This window comes from Corvus kubaryi, unplaced genomic scaffold (genome assembly GCF_017639235.1).
Source record: "Corvus kubaryi isolate FWS band 111438036 unplaced genomic scaffold, C.kubaryi_AGA036_p1.0 133, whole genome shotgun sequence".
NCBI classification, from domain to species: domain Eukaryota; kingdom Metazoa; phylum Chordata; class Aves; order Passeriformes; family Corvidae; genus Corvus; species Corvus kubaryi.
The window spans coordinates 27,566,409-27,583,748 of record NW_024580667.1 but is presented as its reverse complement, the minus strand read 5'-3'; the positions used below and the strand labels follow the sequence as shown (position 1 = coordinate 27,583,748).

Genomic DNA, 17,340 nt, shown 5'->3' with positions numbered 1-17,340 from the left:
AAAGCTTCGCATTTGGGAAATTACTGTATTTACAGTGAGCCTTCTCCAGAACGTGGCTGGATCTATGAGGCATTACACAGCTTCCTTGAATTTCCCAATGCAGTGAAGAAATCGAACAGAATACTGAAGCTACAAATAATAAAAAATAACCTTTATTCCCATTAAAAATAGGCATATATTATACACAACTGAATAAAATTCACAACAGTGACTAAAAACTTGGTATCACAGCAGCAAGCAAGGGAGCTCCTATGGAATGTCTGGGGCAATGACTAGTAGCACACAGCTCTGTGGCATATGTATTATTCATTCTGCTGATGCAACACTGCAAAGCTGAAACATTATTATAGAAAGGATAAAGAAGGCAGACCACTGGCAAACTGACCCAGAAAACAAGGCAAAGACCAGCTCCATTTCTTATTGATTGCTGTGGAACAGATTTGTTGTTAAAGGCAAGAGGAAAGGAATAGCAGCATTAGATGACAGGAAATTAAATAATATAGCACATTAAGAAAAAAAAGAAGATAATGGAAAACACCAACCATCAGGAAAAAGAAATACAGGAGACAGAAAAAGTTCTAGCAATAAACATGCTACTAGAATATAGAGGCCTACTGTATTACAAGGCAGAAAGTGTAAGGCACATGTCAGTCCTGAGGCTGAAAAGATTTTGATGGGACCTGAAAAAGAGGCCACTGCCTGTTTTTCATGTCAGAGTGTATGACTTAGGCAGATCCTTGCTAACAAAGAACTCTTGTATAAAAGAAAAAAAGCAGCTCCTCTGGTAATACCTTCTGGTTTCCAAAGGGTGAAGGAATGATAAGGGAAGACTCTGTCTTTATTCTAAATAGCATATTGCTTAGAATCACAGAGTTTTCTGAGTTGCAAGGGATCCACAAGGATCAAGTCCAGCTCTCAAGTGAATGGCCCTTACAGGGATCAAACACATGACCTTGGCATTACTCACACCATACTCTGACCAGCTGAGCTACTCAGGGTATCCAGCTATTGAAAAAACTTAAATTTATTCTTTTTAGGGGACTACCTAGTAGTAGGGAATTAGCTTACTGCAGTTGAGAGTGGCATGAAAAGGCAGTCATTGGACTTTAAAGTCAGAGAGTAAGACTGAGAGAGGATCACACATCCTTTCCACACCCAATGCAAAGGACAGATATCAGGTATATGACCATGTATCACAGAATCAAAGAACACACAGGAGTGACAGGGAAGAGAATACAGGTGTTTGCAGCCTTCCCAGTCCAAAATCCATTATGGAGAGACACATAAGACAACCCTAAAATGACTGTGTACTGAACGCTACCACGTTTGTAGGCAAAGACCTTGGAAAACGGAATGTTAAATTTGGGATTACTGGTAAAGTCTGGGAAATAAAGTATTACAGGATTGACTAAAACCCAGCAAAACAGTAGTCATGCCTAGAATACAGGAATTAAAGGAAATAAATAAGACTGCTTATAAAAGAGGACATGTGGCAGCCCAGCTTCCAATGATTGTGAGGTGGTCAGTTAAAGATATAAAATCCAAAACTGGCTCAAGACAAAATCAACAGTAAAAATAAAAATGGCGGTAAAGAGACCTTTGAAAGACAATACTGAGGGTCTGTTATGAAATCAAGATAAAATTTAGACATGGATTGTATTAATTAAGATTACAGAAGTACAGTGAAGGAATCATGTAGTTGTGTTGTCTCAGACTGAAAAGTCTCAAATATTCTTAAACCTATAGATTATAAAAGCTGTGTTCCACTAAGTACTTCAAAGAGTTGCTTCTGTGGGCAACCAGCTGGACTCAAGCAACACCTTCCAGTCTTTACATTTTTATGCTTATGAAAACACTTATTAAAAGCAGTCATTTCTGATCATGTTTTCTTTGTGTATTTAGTATGAAAGACATCCACTGTTGTTTCATGACAAGGTCTCAAGTCAAAGTCACAGTATCCAATGCTGAAATGACCCTGCAGAAATGAACAGAATTTACATGGTGAACATATATTGTAGAAGAGCTCATTTTAAGTTAATTTAAAAAGTCAAAGCATCCTTACCTTTGGTTTCTTAAAATAATCAAGACCCCTTCCAATCTTAATCATCCACCCATTGCTGAATCTGTTTTAAAAATGCACAAATTTGAATGCTGTGAGTACACTGGATAAAAAGGTTACATCCACGTGATGCACAAGCACCTTGTTTCAATCACAATTATTTCCTAGTGTCACCAATACCTGCGTGAACCACAGAAGACACCATTCTGTACAGAGACAACTAATATTATATTCACAATTAGAAAATGTGGAAGTATCAAGGGCTGATTTCATCCAGTGAGGGCCACTGCCTTTTACTTTGTTAACCACAGCTGTAACTGTCTCAAAAGTTAGGGTTAAATAGTATGTCTTCAAATAACTGGAATTTGCTCATTTTTTAGATCACTCACCTGATTTCTCGATCGTGTATTGAAGATGAAAAGTCAATATTCAGTGTTACTCCATAATTACTCAATGACTGTTTTATTTCTTCCAAGACACTCAACTGCTGACTCCTCCCACTACCCTATCAAAAGTGAAAATAACGTGATGGGGTTTGGGGTTTTTTTTAACTATATGTTCTACTTCTGGTCACCTCTTCTTAAACCCACAAACAAACCTTTTTAGTATCAAAGTAAACCAAAAGAAAGTAACTTGGATGAAGGCAAATTTACAGTTTCAAAGGCAGGATAAAAAGCAGACAGACACCAGGTATATTTGCTAAGGGATGTGGAGGAGGAGCTCATTCTCAGTGCTTTGAAACTAGATATGTAGTATTTGAGCCAAAATAAGTGCAGTAATAGTTTAAATAAGTGCAGTGATAGCTTGAGAGATTTCAGCTCTCTTCTGAAAGCCTCTAAAATGACAAGTACAGCTGTTGGAAGAGCAAAAAAACCCTTGTCTCAACAGATGCTTTGGTCTTTATGACATTTTCCACAACAAAACTTTCACAGAAATTTCAGTTTAAGATTCTGCTTACCCAGAATTTTTTAGAGTTATGAGAAAACTCTGAACTTAAAAAATTACTTATGTTCAACTATCACATTTTTATTTTTCTCTTAATCTGTGTTTTCTGCTGAAAGCATCAGAGCCTGAGCCTAACAAGTTCTGGTAAGTAGGAATAAGTCTATATTTTTATATTTTGTTTTGCATGTGACATCACCTGAGTATAGGGAAATAGAACCCAAAATCTAGACACTTACCACATCACAGGAAGTGAGGAGGTGGATTGTTTTCACCTTGCATGGCCCCTTAACTAGCATCTCGCAGAATCGTAGAAAGTTATACAACTGAAAAAGTTTTTTTTAATTTAGTAGCTCAGAATTTCTGTAGTGGCTACATCTGTATCAGTTACACCGAGTATCTACCTGATGAACCTGCCGAATGTATGGGTCCTCCACCCAAACTTCAGAAACAATCTCAGTGAGGTACTCATGGAAAAGCTTTTCATAGCCAAAACCTGTTGCGTTATCTTCTATCCTGATCTGTTTATGGTATTTGCCATCTGAAAGGAAAGTAAGTCTCTTTTTCAGTAAAGGTCAGGACATAATTTCCGTGTTAAACCACCTCGCCCATCAAACATTCACATACCAACAGACAATTAAAAGCAAATGGGTACGTGGAGTACACCACAGCTCATGGAATCACAGAACGGGTCAGTCTGCAGAGGACCACAGTGGAACATCTGGTCCAACCTCCTGCTCAAGCAGGGTCATCCCAGAGCACAGGGCACAGTGTGTCCAAATGGTTCTTGGGTATCTCCAAGAGGGAGACTCCACACCCTCTCTGGACCATCTGTTCCAGTGCTCCGTCAGCCCCACAGTAAAGAAGTTCTTCCTCATATTCAGGTGGAACTTCTTGTGCATCAGTTTCTACTCCTTGCCTCGTGTCCTGGTGATTGGCACCACCGGAAAGGGCCTGACTCCCTCCTCTTGGTATCCCCCATGCAGGTATTTATACCTTGTTTCTCTTTCTCAATGTGTTTTTTAATGTCTTCGGCTCTGGTCATGTACTCGGATATCTTCTGCCGGTAGCGGTGCTTTTTCGCCTCATCTGCCGTGGCTGTGAATCAAAAAAGTCATGGGCCAGTTAAACACAGGGGCCGGCGCTCCCCAGCCCTGCCTGGTCCGGCTCTCCCGGGAGGAGACCACCAGCTCCCCCTCCCTCCCGCGGGGCGCCAGGGTCCAACGCCGCTCGCGTGTCCCCAGGGCCACCCCGAGCCCCGACGGCGGTGCCCAGCCCGGTACCTTTCACCACCTGCAGCAGGAGGTCGATGCCCTCCTGGTAACACACCAGCGACTCCTGGAACCGAGACGCCTCGTCCAGCTGCACCGCCCGCTTCATCGTCTCCGCCCCGGCCCGCTCCAGCGCGGCAGTGCCATCGCTCCGCGCCCGCGACATGGGCAGGGACGGGACACGGACCGGGACACGGACCGGGACACGGATCGGGACACGGACCGGGACGGCGACGGGCAGCGGGACGGGAAACAGAAACTGGGCGGGGAACAGAGGGGACGTGTCACACCGCTGTCCTTCCGCCCCCTCGGAACTGAAGTGCCGCGACACCGCTGTCCGGCCGGAACGAAGGGTGCGCGCCGAGATGGCGGCCGGGGCAGGCCGGGCGGGTCTGGGGCTCGCAGGCGCTGGGAAGGTGAGGATCGGGGCGTGGGGATGGCGTGTGTGGGGGGAATCCAAGTGGGGGTCCGGGAGGAGGGGAAACCCAGGTGGGGATCCGTGGAGAGATCCGGCTGGGGCTGGGGCCTGCAGCCTCCGGGAAAGTGGGGATCCAGATGGCGTTCCGGCGAGGGGATGGATCCAAGTGGTGTCTCGTGGGATTTGATCCAGTTGGGGATCCTGTTCGGGGCTCCGCAGCCGCTGGGAAGGTGGGGATCCAGGTGGGGCTGGGACTCATAGCTGTATCGTCGTGTGTTTACGACTATTCAGAGCTGTAAGGAGAGCGCAGACGAGTTATGCCCTTCTCTCTTTGCAGATGCTGGGGAGGAGGATGGAAGGGATGGCGTCCCCGGCGTGGGTTCGTTGTCTCTTTACCAGGTCGAGAATTCCAGACTCGGTATGTGCTTGACTTGCACTTTACATTTTTCCATTTACAGTTCTAGTTTATTTTTGTAAGATACCATCTGGTGTCGGTTGACTCTTTTCCTTAAAAGCATTCTTAAAGCCTGTGGAAAAACTTGCCATCTAGAGGCTGAGCACAGGCTCCCTGATAAAATTCACGTGAATTAGGTGTTGTGCTGGTACAGGGTGTTGTCCTTGTATTTCTGTGCATTTGTGGGGCCAAGCTCAAGTGTTACTGTATTTATCAGCAAACCATTATGAAAGTGTGTTTGACTTCATATTATAAAAGCTAAATTTGAGATCACTTTGTTGGTGCTTTGACCACCTGAAAAGAAAAATATATGTAAGAATTTTTACCAAGGTTGAAGTATGTTTTAGACAGTAGTTAACTATAGAATAGATATTTAGGGAAAAAACCTCTGGTTTTGTGAACTTTTTATTCTAGGTATTTCAGCCACGGCCTGGAGATCATGAAAAGTATGGAGGTGACCCTGAGGAGCCTCACAAAATCCACGTTATTACTAGAATAAAAAGTGTCATTGGTCGCCCATATTGGGAAAAGAAGATAATACGTGATCTGGGACTGGATAAAGTATGATTGTTGTTCTTTATGCTTGTCGTGTATGTCAGAAATGTAGCACTAAGGTGGTGGGCTTTTTAAGGACCTCAGTTTTGCAGTCACAAACCAGAATTACATTTATAGCAGCCGTAAGGCAATCTGAGAAGCTGATGATGTGTTTAGGAGCTGAGGGGAATGTTTGTGGCAAATGTGCTTTGAGTGGGAATTCAGAATATCTCTGTGTGGTATTGTGCTGCATTGCCTGAGGAGAACTTTACCCTGAGAATTCTTCTAAAATAATAGCAATAGGTTTGTAAATACTATGAATTCAGTTCTCTGTGGGTCATATTATTCAGATATTGTAGGAAGGCAAGTAAAACTCATTTATCAATGAAAAGGCTTCCAAATTCAAGACTCTAAAAGTTTGTGTCAAAGATCTGTTTATCCAAGTTTTTCAGGCCAACTGCACATTCTGGAAAGATTTGTCTAGTCAGTGTTATATTACAGAGAAAAAAAATGTGTGCTTGAGCAATGTAAGATGTAACTGAAGGAAGCAGTTTTGTTCCTAAACTCTTGTTCATTTACACTATTATTAACAGTTGGAAGAAAAATACATTTATAATGGAATAGGAATAAAGCTGAAATTGTAATTTTACTGTAGTCAGGTTTTGATTGCATATGTTTATGTGTGTTCTTGATGCATGACACTTCTCTAAATCTTAGATTTGCAAATGTGATTTATTTATTTACTGGTAGCGTGCAAAATTCAGCGAACAAAGATTTGGGATTTGGCAACACATTTGTAAAATCTGTTTTTTCCCTTACGTAGGCACATCAGCCAAGACTGCACAAAAATATCCCTTCCGTGAATTCCAGACTGAAAGTTATTAAACATCTAATAAGGTTTGTTAACTGTTTGTTTATTTGTTGGTAAATTTAGAACATTTAATGTAACTCTCTTCTAGTCACAGGACTTCACTAAGCAGACTCTTTTGCCTGTAGAGTACAGCCACTGAAACTACCCCACGGGCTGCCAACAGAAGAGGAAGTGTCCAGCACCTTTCTGACAACCAGGGGAGAGCTTGTCATTAAAAAGCGCTTGAAACCTGTGGAGCAGAAAGAAATTAAGTCATGAGATGTGCTGGTTGGATTTAGATTTTATAAAATAAATATTTTAAATCCCCAGTTAAGAGTTTGTGTATGAAATTCTAAAAATTCTTACTCTGGTATGAATGGCAAAGGTGACACTGATGCTTAAAGAAGGATTGCAGGTGTACAGATATGAAATTCAATGTTGTTAATAGTTACATGAAATATTAAATTAATTATAGGCTCTCTGTCTTCGTGTTTTAATTTTGTGGCTAGATTGCTGCAGTTTATGGCTAACTGTTAGAGAACTTTATTTATAGAGTCAAATAAGCAGAGAAGTGAGTAGAATAGATCTAGCTAATGATGGTGAGGACATTTCACAGCTAACAGTAAAGATTTACAGCAATACTGCAGGACTTTCACTGCACAAAGGAGGGAATTGGAATTGAAAAGCCCTCTGTTTTGTAGTCACATGAGAACTGACTAGCTGTGCACAGAGAGTGATTTACCATGGTTATCCAGATGTCACATTCATTCCTTTGCAAACAATCTGTCATCTGGCTTCTTCTGTAGCTTAAAAAGTAGGTGAGCTCTCCATTTGGGAGTAACAGGAGTTATTCACATCTTGGTCAGTTGTCAAATTTGTCTTTCAGGAAACCTGCTGTCTTCATACGTATCCGCTGATCCTAAGTGTTCAATAAGAATAGCCTAAGAGCTGCAGTCTGTGAAGGTTAATGCTTTTCCTGTTCTAAAATTGCAGACTTTAGAAATGTAGGGACCCTGAAGCATACCTCTGATGTGAGTTAGAATTACGGGCTGCAAGCTTAGAAAATACTACTGCGTGCGTAGTTTCATTTACAGTTTTAAGAGCTGCAGCCAAAGTTTGCAAGCTGCCGCTGTATCAAATGATAAAGTAGTTGTATTCCAGGCAGTATAAACTATGTAGTTTAACATGCTGTGAGCCTCTCCCACATTAGACACACTGAAGAGGAGTTAATCTTAATGACTGCATGTTGTGAAAAGATCTGAGGGATGCAGTCCCTGAAAATTAGTGTTTATCCTTGCTGCCTGCTTGCAGAGAAGAGTAAACACTGGTAGGAGTTCAAAGGAATAGGTATATCAGTACAGGGACATAAAAGCTGGAGGCTCTGTGCAGAGGGAAAAGGATAGGCCATGGTAGTGGCATTGAGGACTGTAATGGCCCTTACGGCCAGGCTGAAGGCAGAAACAAGAATTTGAGCTGAAATAAAATAGCATGGAAAAGGTGAAGCAGATAAATTAATGTTGCTTTTTTTGCCTCCCTCCTTTCTCCCAGCATCTGCACAGCATCTTGTGCTGCAGTGTGCTATAACTGCAGTCTTTGTGAGGTGTTGATCATATTCCCACAGGGAGGTACAAGGTGGAATTTGAGCCCTTTTGAAGGACGTGTAGTGCATCTAAGGCACAGGGCATTCTTTAAAGAGATGGTGCAAGTACTAGGACACAAAAAATTAGGCAAATGGATCTTGTTGCTGGTGGGTAGCAAATAATAAGACTTGTGCCAGGATTGGTGTCCCAGAGCACCACAGCCAGGCTGGCTAGGCCTTGCCATGCACGTTCGGGATTCGTGTCTGCGGCACTGCAGCCTGGTGAGCCTCCAGCAGAGGGCCCTGCCAGCTCCATCCCACACGGTCTGTGTATGGGTATGCGTATGGATCTGTGACGCTGCAGCTTGCAAAAGTGCTGCAGGGTCTCCCGGAGGGACTGTCTTAATAAAAAGGCTTGCTTGGTACCGTTCACTGCTTAAAAAGTGTCTGATAAACTATCTAAGCCAAAGCAGAGCTAATAGCAGGCTCTCACATAGAGAGAAAGGAAAATAAATAGTACCTGTTGTTTCTGGGTAAGATTCAGCTACAAGAGATGTTTAAAGAGATACTTAATTGACAAGCTGACAGTTCCAATGAAAAAGAAAACTGTATTTTTTTAAACTTTTTCATATATGTGTAAGTTTGGGTGTTTCTGAAATAGTATTTCCCCCAAGGGCCCCCACTCTCGCGCAGTTAGTCTACTATCCCAAACCTTCTCTGTATAAGCGTACATTCTCTAAAGATTTGCTCTCGACACTAAAACCTGAACCAGCAGGGTGCACAAACACAGTGTGTGTCCACATCCTTTCACTAATGGAGCGTTGTAATGCTCCATGTAGATCTTTATGAAACACAGATAAGAGACGTTGCCTTTTTGTGTAGGGAACAAACAGACTGGCTTAAGATGATTGCGAAATTCGTGTTGGAAGGTGCCTTTTTGGTGTCTAGTCCAACCTCCTGCTCAACACAGGGCCAGCACTGAGGTCAGATGAGGTTGCTCAGTGCTTTGTCCAGTGGGCCTTGAAAGCCTCTGACAGGGACAGCTCAGCCTCTCTCAACAGCCAGCACTGCTGTTTTGTACTGCTGTTAGACGTGTATTGACAGATTAAACGTAAGGCGGATAAGATCTTTTTAAGTAGCATTACAACTTTCTTGCGGCATTAATCTGCTGCTTGAGAAACTGCAGGCACAGATGAAAACTCTGAATAAAAACCTATTGCAAGCTTGTACTTGTTCCTGGCTCCATTGTCCTCCCCCATTCTAACTGTTTCTGGGGGAGAATGTTTTTAATTAGAAGCAAAGTATGCAACCAGGGCCTAAATCTAATCATTACTTAGAGATCTCTTATAAAACCTGGCTCTTGCGGCCACATCATTGGCATAGTATTTTGCCGATATCCGTTTTGTCATAGGTCTGGACAGTGTTAACTCCTGCATTATAGGCTGAGATCCCACCTGGAATGAGGGTGAACGAAACACATAAAAGAGGTGCTACTTCATCAGTAAATAAGCAAATAAACATTGCAACTGAGATGCACTGCTTTAGTTTATAGATCTCTTTTCACCAATATTGTTGGCCATTGTAATACCATTTCCAGCTATTTTTGTCAGAGGTGTTCCTTCTGTGTTTTAACTTAGGGAAGAAATCAACATTTCCTCCTTTACATCCAAACTTGGTGATCATTGACTGCTTGCTGTGTTTTGCTAACAGTAACATCTTCACTTTTATGACTGCTTCCATGCGTGCATATTCCTTCACACCCACCCACACCAATAACCTCAGACATGTTTGTATTGTAGTTGGGGTGAAGGAACCCAACCATAACGACTGCTTCAGTGTAACCAGTGTCCAGGAATATAAGGAATGTTTCCTCCAGAGAGGATCATGAGTTTTCAAAATTAGTGTGTTCCTCCTTCAGAGTTGCCAGGATAGGTTGCTTTTTGTAGGTGGGTATAGAACCACAAAACAAATAGAATGGAGAGAGGAGGGGGAGAGCCCACCCTTACTCCTTGCAACTGAAAAATGTCATAGTATTTGCCAAGTTTCAAAAAAACATGCTAGAAGGCTAACCAAGGAATAGGAAGAGGAATGCCTGCCCTACTTCCTTATCTGTCAGAGCCTTAAAAAACCAGCACAGCAGCTGTTGTAAAGGTGACAGTATGCAGAAAGCAAGATTACTGCTGCTTCACAGTGTTTCCAGGTGCAAAGTGACTGCTCCTCTCCTCCCCAGAATCAAGGGTGGGAAAATCTGTTTCCTATAGGGATCTCCCCTGGATCTCTGCCCCAGTCCTTCTCCCCTTATCCATGAGGTAGTAAGGCACAAGTCTGAGGGGGCTGGAGCTGTTACGAAAGTGGATCTCGTGCCTGCAGCAAATGTTTAGGGATTTTACAGACAAGGATACAATTTGGCAAACAAGTGAGGCACAAATGTGGGCATGAATAACGAAGCAAGATCCCCCCACTAGCCAGGCCCCTGTGGTGCATACAGTGTAATTAACCTGATGGTATGTAGCTGCAGCCTATAGTGTGCTCAGTTTTAAAAGGTGCTTTTTGAAACAAGACATTATCTAAATGTGAAATAGGGACAATTAATCTCTTCAATCCCAAGGGAGTGCTGGGAAGCAATCATCAGTCTCACAGTGTCAAAGCATTCTGCTCATGCACTGATACTCACAGGGGCCTTCCCTAGTGCTGGGAACTGACAGCCTGGTCAGCGTTGGCTTTAGGCTGGCCAAAGAATTGGCTGAAAAGGTTTAGAGGGTCGCCATTCAGCAGGGCCCCTGCCACTCTTCTGACTCTGCTTCAAAGGAAGGATGAGATTTGTGTTTTTATGGTTACCATAGCTGCATTAAACCAAGTGCATTCCCATGGTCACCCAGGCCGTCCTCCAGCACTGTCCCAGCGTGTGACTCTTGAAAGGTAATACCAACAATCAATCACAGCTGGAGCAAGACCCTCACCAGTGCCAGCTTTTGCCATCTTGGCCTGGTATTTCTCCATGTTCTTTTTCTGCTGTCTTCTCTGAGGCGGGAACTCCTAAAACATGACATGCATGACTTTGCCTTTCATTTTTAGAATCCAAACCCAGTTTTTCTGAAGGCCATTACAGCTGAGCTGACATTTTGAATCCTTCTGAATCTGTTTAGAGTGAAACAAAGGTAGAATTGACTAATTTTACTGAAGGGTGCCTTAGAAATCAATACACAAATGATACAAAAAACTTTTTTTTTCAGATTCAGAGGGCAGTTCTCTAGCATGCAGATTGAGAGTGTTTTAAATCTAAGCCTCTGGATTAGTCCCAGAGTTAGTCCTTTTAATTTAGAACTGTAGTGGAGAAATGTTTAGGAGTTCATGTTTTGAGGGAAACTCTCTTAATGGAGAGAGAAAAGCAGGTTCAGGAGTTGGATACAACCAACAGTCCTTCATTTTGTCTGTGATGGTCTTAAATGTCATCTCAAAGGCAACTCTATTCCCAACATACACTTGTGTGCCCAAGTAGGATCTTTGTTGATTGTGAAAAAAATCTACTTGCTTGGCAATGACCGACAATCAGAGACCAGGATCCATAACAGGCATGAGCTTATGCGTGGGTGCAAGGGGGGAAAGAACAACTGAATTAGTGCCTACCTACACAGCTCAGACCTTCTGGTTTCACAGTTGCCTCCAAAGCTCCAGTTGTGTCAACATTCCATGTATTCCCATAACGCTCTGAACAGCATAAGACCATGTGCTGGTTTCAGCTGAAACCAGCACAGGGCAGTATTTACAACCAGATGTCAGGCCAGTGTAATGTGTGACTCATGCTGTTAAATTGCTTCCAGATCCATGACTGAAAACCATGGCATCCTTTTGATACTAGTGCAGGTGTTTGTGCCAGCAGATGCAGTCGTGGTATGTGTGGCCTGCTCTGGAGGGGATTACCTCTTGGTAATGCTAGCTCACGTGTACCTTGTGAGGTGAACTGGTGCTTTGTGAACAATTAATCTCCCCTAATTGCCTAAAACTTAGTTGTCTTAGTCTGTTACTTGGGCTGCCTGCTTGGCCAATGGAGAAAGGCATCTCAAAAAGGCAGGATTCCTATTCCAAAATTAAAAAAAAAAAAAAAAAATCTGATGAGAGTCAAAGGAAATCCTACAGTGTTTACTGGCTCCAGCTGGCTTTTCCATAGCTACAAGAAAATCGAAGAGAAACATCCTTCAGTTACACCCATTACAATTTATCTGACTTGCAGATTGTTTGACTTGCAATTTATCTGCATTTATCTGTTGTCTCAACACACCATTGCAGGAGGGAAAACATGCAAACATCAACTGAGAGGAGCAGTGGTAACACTTAATGGAAAACAGCCTTTGGTACAGTGAATCATTTACAAGAATATTAGACAAAGATCACAGACATGACATGTTTGCTGCCAGATGTCTCCCCACCTTCTCAATGCACTTCCTGGAGACAAATGGGCTTTCTGTCTGCTGGCAGTGTTCTGCAACAGCTGGCTCAGTGCACTTCCCACCCCCGCTGGTCTTACAAGAAACAGAAACACCTAACAACTTGTGCATCCTCCCAAACACAACAGGGCTTCTGTTCTACAGCACAAACACAATTATGATTTTAAAAAATAAAATACCTTTTAATTTAATTTAAAGTCCCATTGCTAACAGTTTGGAACTAGGAGGAGCCTTGTCTGAAAACAACTGCTCCCCTTCAGTTCTTGGAAGCAAAAACATGCTGACGATGGGAAAATGGGAACCTGTGCTTCTGGTTTTAATCAAATTTTTGCAGGCAAAGATCCAGGAACAATTACATGAGCAGAGCTGCAACTGCTGAGAATTCGGATATGCAGAGATTATGCCAGGCCTCTGTTGTTATCCCGTCTTGCAGAGAGACAGCAAAGGTCAACAACCCTAAATTAGCGGGCGGTGTGGATTTCAAAGCTACTGTAGCTGTGCAGCAGTAAGGAAAACAGCCGCTGGATGGCAGAACTCCCCGCGGCAGAATCTATCCTGACCCGCTTCTCCCCCACGGTAGATTTTGTGGGTGTGAAGCGCTGTTTTGCTCTTTCAGCAGCTCTTTTACATTTTTAGCTGGGGAATTCGTCCCTTGTCATTGCACTGAGAGATTCGATTCTGTAAGTTTTTCCTGTACTGTTGATACCACCCATGAGAACCAGCTGCAAAAAGTCACAGCAGCTCGTGCATAGGGCTCTTCAAGTTCACAATTATGACTGAGTGTAAAGAAGGTTGGAACAGAGGAAAGCACATCTGGAAGGAAGGAAAATAGAGCAGATGTGGCTCAAAATAAGTGACATTAAAAAAATTCAAAGTACTACCAAAGGTGATTCACAAGCCAGTAATCTCCAAATGGTCTGTGCTACTATTCCCTCATTGCTGGGGCAGAAACATAAAGGATATACTAGTTTGCTCCTTCTGCATCACAGTAATTGAGGCACCCCCACCCTGAACACCTTTATTCCCTGTGCATATTCTCTATACAAACCTCCTTTGCCACACCTGCACAGTTTCACCTGAATTCCCTGGGACTTGCTTTATAAAACTCAGCTACCTCTTCAGCCTCCGTATAGGGCAAACTGACAGCCCTGCTACTGAAATATTTTGTGCATGTGTAAGTGTAGGACATCCACCTATAGTACATACAGCAAGGGCCACAATGATCCATTCAATATCAGTATCCACGACTGATTAGCAAGCAGCTCTTCATTGATCACAAGGGTCACAGGGGAGGGACAATTTGGTTTACCCAGAAGCCAGGCTGCAGGCCACTGGACCAGATCTAGTACCAGCTACTCTTCACTCTTCTGTCCTGTGTCTGGCAGGAAGGAAGAATTGCCTCTGGCAATTAAATGGTTCAGGGAAAACATCTGTGGGATAATTTGGTCCTCTATATGGCCTTTATGTCTCAGGCATGCAGCTGTGTCTTTTCAGAGTTTGTCTTCATTTCTAGAGGAAAGGTACAAAAAATATGCTCCCAGGATTTTTATTATTATGGCAGGAATCTATAATCCTGATTTCTGTAATCATGCACTCACTCAAGCCCCTTTGAAAACTCTGTCAGTTTCTTGATCTGAATCAGCTAAGGGGTGGCTGAATAAGCAGGGAATTCATAAAATAAAACCTGATTTAAATGACAGCAATTAGTCAAATTTCTCCTTGCCTGATTTGGAACAAAAAACCTTTCCAGTTCTTGGAAATTGAGTGTTTGTGGAAGGCTGAGGGCTGCAGCAGTAGAGTCTCAGGTCAGCCAGATCCTCACTGTGGGGGTTTTTTCATGCTCTTGAACGTTTCTCCTAATTGCTAATTAGCTTAATAAGGGGTTGGTAAGAAATGAGTGATCCTAGTTATGCTCTCAGGGGAGAAACTAGGCTGATCCAAGCTTCCCAAAACAATCAAGCCCGTTTAAGCTGTGGGAGGTTGCCCAGCCCATGGCAGGAGGGCACAGTGCTCTGGATGCGGGGAGAAGGTCCCTTGTCCTGAGGCTGCAAGATGGCCTCATGGGGAAATGCAGGGACTTGTAGATGGTTGAGACATGTGAGGAACTGGCAAAACATGGATGAGAGGTGCAGCATAGAAGGGGCAGGCTGCACCTGGGCTGTAGCATAGACAACCTGTATCACTGGAAATTGAAGAGCTTTTAGATGAGCATTTCCACTAGAAGAAGGGGAAAGCTGAAAAATACAGAGGAATATCCAGTTTCAACTCATGTGATCTGCATGGTGGACAAGGCTGATGTTCGGTTTACCTCTGAAAAAAAACATGAGGGAAATAAACAGCACAATCACAATACATGAGAAAGACAAAATGCAGTGGCAAGGATTTGGCATGTGCAGCGTTAAGCAATGAAGCAAAGGCAAACTTAGAAGGGTTTTTGTACAGTTGCTAGAGACTTCAAAATCAAGGCAGAACCCAAATGCCTGGACCAAATGATAACCCTGAGGCAGAAGGTGTCTCAGAGGCTTGGTGGAGGCTAGAAAACCAATGAGATGCAGCACTGCCAGCCTCACAGGAACAACTGAGTAGGATGTAGAGGTGGAGGAGTGATGCTGTATGTGAAGAATAAAAATGTTACAGCGTAAAAATATGACAGGAAAAGAGGAGCATGCTAAAACCCTGTGGGTGGAAATCCCAGCCGCTACTGATAAAAATGCTGTAGTAGGACTGTACTGTCCTTTTTGAGTTCCGTGAGATTGGTCAGTGAGGCCAGAGGAGCAGTAAATGCAGGATGGTGGCTTGAGTGGGAGCCTGCATACCAGCTGGATCAGAAGCAGAATTCTGTAGTTGCAATAAATCCCTGCTTCTAGGGCGAGCTGGTTGAGGAACCCACAGAAACAAATACTAGAGAGAGGCACAAGGGTTTTGTTTGAGGGATGTTAGTAGGAAACTGCTTTGAGGTTGCAATCCTACAGCGTGATCTCTTTTAACCCTGAAATGGGAAAAAGCATGCCATGTGCATCCAATATGGGAGTATTCCGTTTCAAGGCAGGCAATTAAATAGACTGAGGCAAGCATTAGAAACAGTTATCCCCAGCTGCAGCACTGGCTCCATAGGGGTCCCTGGGTCCACAGGCTGGTGCCCATCCTGGGCAATATAAGAGGCCCTGTCCTGGGGACAGGTTGCTGGCTAGGAAATCCCAGCCCAGTTTTGCAATGAGTAACAAAGCAGAACAAACACAGTTATTCAGCTCTGCATTGATGTGCTGGTGTTTCCCTTTGTTTTCTGCATATCTCAAAGAGAGAGACATGGACATGTGGCTCAGAGAGACTCAGCTGCAGCATTTGGAATCAGCCATCGGAACAATCTGTTCTCCCACGTGGCTCAGGGCTCTGACCCAACAGGGACTTGGTTTGGACAGTGTTTTCCCACTGCTTCAGTTACTGATGGAAGAGGTAGTTTAATTGGTCCTTCTGCCTGGTTTCTATGAAAGCCAGTCATTGCAGCTCCAGACTCCAGGCAGATCCCCGCCTGAGCCACGGAGGGATCAGCCAATGCCACCTGCAGCTTAACAAGTTGATGCGAGAGAAAGCCTCCACCTCTCACTTGCTCTTTATTGTAGGAACCACATTTAAATAGATTTCCCAGTACTGACATCAGTTGTAAAACCAAATCACAGGACCCCAACAGAGAAAGTTTTTCTTCTCTGTCTGTAATTTGTTTTCCTTTTGCTGACTGCTGATTCTGATTCAGCAGTGTTAGCCTGGAAAGAGCCTTAAACAACACTAACTGCATTTCCCCTCTCTACAAAGCATGACTGCAAAGAGAGCAGGTTTAGATTAGATATTAGGAAGAAATTCTTTACTATGAGTGTGGTGAGGCACTGGAATAAGTTGTCCAGAGAAGTTGTGGATGCCCCATCTTTGGAAGTGTTCAAGGTCAGGTTGGATGGAGCTCTGAGTAGCCTGGTCTAGTGGAAAGTGTCCCTAACTAAGGCAGGGGAGCTGGAACTTGGTGGTCTTTAAGGTCCTTTCAAACTCAAACCATTCTGTCATTATATATGATGTACAGCTACTTTTACATGTTGGTCTTGGATGTTGTTTAAAACACCGAGGAATTGTTGTATTGCTTCATTAGCCTGAAAGTTTTTTGAAGTATCCAACACAAATCTGCTGCCAAACTCACCGCTATTTGTCTTACCCTCAAGGGGAAGGGAAGGATGCCTTTGGCAGGTCATTGCCCTTCACTTCTTTTGCATATTAGAAAATCATAACTGTATGCTTTTTCTCTTTTCGGGGGGAAAAAAAATCTAATTCCTTATTTCTACAGGCTGTACTTTCCATCAGGATTGTGATTGTCCTGAGCACATTTTTGTTTGTGTGACAGGCCAAACACTGTTGCCAAGCCTCACTGACTGCTGAACAGCTGAGAGAAGAGTTACCCCAGGTGCTTCACACACAGTGCTATAACAAAGATAACCCCCAAATGGGATATTCCTTCCTTTTGATTTCTCCTCTCTCCTCTACTGGCACCAACTTCTTTGCTTCCCACTAGAATCCCCAGCCCTTTCTGTGGGATAGTTGCCCACCCACTACACCCCTGCTTGACCTCATTGAGTGTTTTGCACCTGTGTTAAATTGATTTCAGTGCTGTGGTTCCTAGCTGGTTTTCACAGTTTCTAACCACACTGGAAGCGCTCATGTTCTCTTTCCATGTAGCCCACAGTTTGATAGCTCACATGCTCCATTCGTTTCCTGACTGCAAATTTCAGAGAAACTGGTGTAAGACAG

The 17,340-nt window shown here is 43.4% G+C and overlaps 3 protein-coding genes across 3 annotated transcripts; 1 reads left to right on the top strand and 2 right to left on the bottom strand.

The window, feature by feature from the left end:
• Positions 1–130: 130 nt before the first annotated feature.
• Positions 131–4,438, bottom strand: MITD1 (microtubule interacting and trafficking domain containing 1). Its single transcript, XM_042040719.1, has 7 exons — positions 4,285–4,438; positions 3,998–4,099; positions 3,406–3,542; positions 3,241–3,327; positions 2,449–2,564; positions 2,063–2,123; positions 131–1,975 (listed from the first exon to the last, which is right to left on the bottom strand). The coding sequence occupies exons 1-7, from the start codon at positions 4,436–4,438 to the stop codon at positions 1,880–1,882; spliced, it is 753 nt and encodes a 250-aa protein (XP_041896653.1). The 3' UTR covers positions 131–1,879.
• MRPL30 (mitochondrial ribosomal protein L30) lies at positions 4,437–7,009 on the top strand. Its single transcript, XM_042040683.1, has 5 exons — positions 4,437–4,688; positions 5,028–5,108; positions 5,559–5,705; positions 6,502–6,575; positions 6,675–7,009. The coding sequence occupies exons 1-5, from the start codon at positions 4,437–4,439 to the stop codon at positions 6,805–6,807; spliced, it is 687 nt and encodes a 228-aa protein (XP_041896617.1). The 3' UTR covers positions 6,808–7,009.
• Positions 7,010–8,324: 1,315 nt separating this feature from the next.
• LOC121666955 (lysozyme g-like) lies at positions 8,325–14,937 on the bottom strand. Its single transcript, XM_042032991.1, is given in 7 exon segments — positions 8,325–9,490; positions 9,492–9,663; positions 10,455–10,471; positions 10,946–11,043; positions 11,045–11,114; positions 11,116–11,143; positions 11,735–14,937. Coding segments are annotated over 7 exon segments (546 nt in total). The 5' UTR covers positions 11,835–14,937; the 3' UTR covers positions 8,325–9,429.
• Between the last annotated feature and the right edge of the window lie 2,403 nt (positions 14,938–17,340).

Bases quoted from the DNA above. Each gene is read 5' to 3' on its own strand.
- MITD1 (XM_042040719.1), bottom strand. From the start codon at position 4,438: ATGTCGCGGGCGCGGAGCGATGGCACTGCCGCGCTGGAGCGGGCCGGG. The intron at 3,543-3,997 runs GTATAAATACCT...CTTTCCTTTCAG, and splicing joins CATTGAGAAAGAGAAACAAG to ATGGCAAATACCATAAACAG. The intron at 2,124-2,448 runs GTGAGTGATCTA...TTTTTAAAACAG, and splicing joins ATACACGATCGAGAAATCAG to ATTCAGCAATGGGTGGATGA.
- MRPL30 (XM_042040683.1), top strand. From the start codon at position 4,437: ATGGGCAGGGACGGGACACGGACCGGGACACGGACCGGGACACGGATC. The intron at 4,689-5,027 runs GTGAGGATCGGG...CTCTCTTTGCAG, and splicing joins GGCTCGCAGGCGCTGGGAAG to ATGCTGGGGAGGAGGATGGA. The intron at 5,109-5,558 runs GTATGTGCTTGA...TTTTTATTCTAG, and splicing joins GGTCGAGAATTCCAGACTCG to GTATTTCAGCCACGGCCTGG.